The sequence below is a fragment of the Coptis chinensis genome, chromosome 4, assembly GCF_015680905.1.
Source record: "Coptis chinensis isolate HL-2020 chromosome 4, ASM1568090v1, whole genome shotgun sequence".
Lineage (NCBI taxonomy): Eukaryota > Viridiplantae > Streptophyta > Magnoliopsida > Ranunculales > Ranunculaceae > Coptis > Coptis chinensis.
Window position 1 is genome coordinate 18,329,127 of NC_141459.1, and position 4,248 is coordinate 18,333,374.

Sequence of the window (4,248 nt, forward strand, 5' to 3'; positions counted from 1 at the left end):
CCCCCACTACTAGATGAACCAATTAGGATTTCCTCCAAGCACACAATCAACCCAATTTAATTTTTTTTCTTTTTTTTTTTTTTTTTTATTGTTATAGGGAGACCCTAATTTCCCATCTAGTAGGAAAATTTCTAATTGGCTAATATAATAGGAGGATAATACTAGTTAACCCAAAACATTATATACTCGAACCATATCGTGGGAAAAAAATATATGGTGTTAACGTTATATCATCATGCCATTTCATTTCCTAAATGTTGGATTTATACAAGTGAGATGTATTTCTTAATATGTGCGTTGCTCACACGCTATACCAGAATGATCGATCTCGCGGCTTCCAATTGCGCTATGATGCTATATATATGAAGGCTTGGTCAGCCAATTCACAAGTACACAATTCTCCTTCTACTAGGACTATCTGTTCAGCACCCAGTTCTTTTACCACACGACTAGTACACGAAAGAATTTTTATAGTGAAACAAGCACAGCATAAGCATGTGTTTGTGGTGTAGAGGGAAGCCACGGAAGCCGGAAGAGTTTGACGAGGAAGTCCTGGGGACTGTAACACCTCCAAAACCAGTCACTAATGAAGTTGTGCCAATGTCCTCTGGTTCATATCATGAAAATTACAAGGAAACTAGAAGAACTCATCCGAAACCTCTTTCAAGTCCAGAAACCACATATGTCCTTAGACCTTCACCAAACTTGACAAATCAACCTCCACAGTTCAACTCGGACTCAGGTAATAAGGTGAAGACTAGGAATTCTGATCAGATATCTGCTAGTCCAGAAAAGACAATACCAAGGCCAACACTAGACGACTCCTGGACTCAACCTCAGAAGTTGACTTCAGATGTGGAAAGTAAGAAGCCCTCGAACAACACTGCCTTTTGGTTGCATTCCAAAACAGGTGATTCAGATTATGAAGGAGACCAAAAGCCTCCCAAGCATTACTGGTAATGATTGAGCAAAGGATTAACTTTTATGGGATTCAAAATGTTCTCCCACCCCCACCCCCTCCTCTGTAGCTCAATAGGAATTTTATTATCTATTTCCTCTTCTCATGTAATTTACTTGTCACTCCAGTAATATTATTGTGGTTTATATCATTGGCTAGCTTGTTTTCTAATTCTTCTATATTAATTGTTTACAACTGTTCCAAAACAAATAACATAAAAACAAAAGTCATTCTACTTACAGAAAATCAGAATGGATTATCTAAAAGTAATTACAAGGTACTCCAAAAAGAATAAGTGGAGATGAGTAATCCAATATCATGTTTTCAATGGTACACTGGCCAAATCACTAGACATTGCTGTAATAATGCTCCAGCTGCTCAACTTCAGTAGCTTCGTGATTATAAGCTGTAGGAACATTCTCATCAACATCTTCGTTCTCATCAACATCTTCAGCGCGACGACAGGCAACAACCGAAACATCAATGCCTTCCATAGATATGCTACAGTGAGTCTCCGTGTTTAAGACTTGAGAAGATACTAAGTTAGTCATATTGCTATCAACAGGAAACAACCCTTGGATTCCAAACTTCATCAGTATCTCCAATTTGCATTGGAATTTCAAAGCAACTCTTGATCTTTCTTCAAGCTCTGCATAGGGACTGCTGTAAATGTACTCAAATATGACCCCGGGGAGTTCAGTTAGATGGAGATGCAATACATCAACAAATAGTTGCCCTATCCGCTTGTGAAGATCTTCAAATGATCTGTAGCTTCCTTCCTCAATGAACTTCTTTATGATAAAGCATTCCTCGCTTGAGTATGAAAAGGGAATTTCTGGTAGTGTCGTTGTGAACTCTTCAATTATTTTAATTGCGCGATCCAAATTAAATTGTGGATGAGAATTTGACTGGGCCGAACTCTTGATATGGTATTTCTTCTGCAAAGGAATAATTAGTCTCTTCTGAAACCAATGGTTGTTGAAGTTCCTGGCCATCCACACATCTCTGGCAATCATTCTTTTGAATGCAGAATTGAAACCAATGGAATCCTTCCTCCGATCCACGAAATAAATGCACGTAAAAGCTTCGTCCAAGGAGTGCATTAGAAGTTCGTGAAGGTGAGATGGCCCTGAAACAGCTGCTAACCTGACTAGCAGTACAAGTAAAAGACAACTGTTACTCTGGTAATGCGTATGTGACTCTTGTGATGGATGAAAATTCGAGAAAAGTTGGATGATATTATCCGGTGCATCCTTTTTATATTTCTGAATCAATCTTTCCGCGCTTGCGTCACCCTTCTCCCACAGAAGTGTTTCTGATGCTGTTTCACTTGTGTTTCTAAAAATCCATGCCAATGAAATTTTAAGCATGCTACTCGAGAAAATAACTATTTTGTCTAGTAAACCAATAATCATTTCCATACCGAACAACAGTCGCAGAATGAAATTTACTATTATTTGAAAGATTTTCACGGTCCCCGTTCTTGAAAAACTCAATGGTAGAGAATAGATTTTCCTATTTATTAGTATTGTTCCAAGTATTCTGTACTCTTGAAACTGCATACAGTTCCAATGTGCGATTCCGAAGGGGTCCATACTGCTTTCTGAGAAGAACCACCTAAAGATGATAGCCAAAGTACCTAACACTAAAGTGAGAATTTGTATAACAAGCACTGCCCAAATCGACCATTTATAATCAGAATCTCTGTCACAAAAATTGTATTCCTTGAGATAAAAGGTCCGAATAGCAGCTTCTAATAAAATAACAGGGGAAAACATACAAAGCATGACTACGCTACCATAGCGTGTGCCTGCGCACACTAGCAGGTTGTTGTTGTAACCATATACATAACAATCTTTCAATGGTTGCATCATATTCCTCCGCGGAACGTTGTTGTATTTTTTTTCAAGATCATTTCTCCAATGGTCATCTTGCTCTGTTATCCAATAAATGTTGAAAGCAACGTACCACATCACAAGTAGTATGAACAGCATTACAGCTAAGACTATGATGTGTTCTACAATAAAAACCGAGAAGATCAAACCCGTCATCATTTGCAAACAAACATTGACAATAACAACGACTACAAGGATGCTCAAAGAGGCCATGTTAGCAAACAATTCAGAGTCTTTCATATTTCCAAGGGAAGGCATGATAAATCCCATAGACATACATATCAACAGAGTGCCGGAGAGCTTAGATAGTTGATCCTGACCATTTGGCATTGCAGTAGTAAGATCTACTGGGAGTTTTGTAGCTATTCCAAGAAGGGTCAGTGTAAGTGAATTAAGCGAAAAAAGTTGACAAGGCAACCATTTTTTCCTTTGGCGAAATCCATTCAAGACATCATAAAATATAAATGAAAAACATGCAAAAGTCGCTGCAACTATATACCAACCAATTAGAGGCATCGGGCCTGAATACCTTTCCTCGCTTCCATTCAGACATTCTTGTTTCTCCATTCTCTTTGTTGAAAGCTAATATTTCTTCTTCGTCCTGCCTTTTAATGTGCTTCTCTTAGTACTTGATTATATCTTATATAGCCAGTAGAATTGCTTCTTGCTTTAGGAGGCCAAATACTTTTCTTAGGCAGAGGTTTTCGCATCTAAGTATTCTTTGGCACTTTCAAAGAACGCACTTCTGTAACTCAAAGGGTTACATTGGAGATGGCCTAAACGGCAGGGCGGAACCTGGGTGTTATATCAGGGGGTTAGCTAGTTTGAAGTTCAACTTTAGGAAATTTTTTTTCTTAACAGAACCAATCCATGTGTTAGACAAAACTGCAAAACTACGCAAATATCTATTTGAATTCATAATTAACTAACATGGTAAACAAAAGAGTAATTAATTTCATTATATTCTATTACTCAAAATGGACAAAATAGGGAGGGTAGTCACTACTCACTACAAACCTAAACAACCATAATCACATTATATTCAATATTCCAATCTATATCTTAATATTAAAGCTCCCACAAAGTGTATTTTTCTAGCTCTCTTAAAATTTCACGCCATCAAATCCTATTAAAATGGGAATTTCTCTCCTATTGAAAAGAGAAATTCTAGCACTTCTAATTAAAACGGGAATCTTTCTCTTATTATAATGTAAATTTCTCCCCTATAAAAAAAAAAAAAAAAAAATCTAACACTTCTAATTATAACGAGAATCATTCTCCTATTAAAAACGGGAATCACACTTTTAAATTAAAACGGGATCCCTCCCAGCCTCCCCCAATTAAAATACGAATTTTTTAAACTTAATTAAACCAATTTGTTGATAAATTAAAACG

The 4,248-nt window shown here is 37.1% G+C and overlaps 1 protein-coding gene across 1 annotated transcript; it reads right to left on the reverse strand.

Annotated features, from left to right (window-relative positions):
- Positions 1-391: 391 nt before the first annotated feature.
- LOC147502339 (uncharacterized) lies at positions 392-3,636 on the reverse strand. Its single transcript, XM_086607179.1, has 2 exons — positions 3,383-3,636; positions 392-2,975 (listed from the first exon to the last, which is right to left on the reverse strand). The coding sequence occupies exons 1-2, from the start codon at positions 3,396-3,398 to the stop codon at positions 1,306-1,308; spliced, it is 1,686 nt and encodes a 561-aa protein (XP_086463305.1). The 5' UTR covers positions 3,399-3,636; the 3' UTR covers positions 392-1,305.
- Between the last annotated feature and the right edge of the window lie 612 nt (positions 3,637-4,248).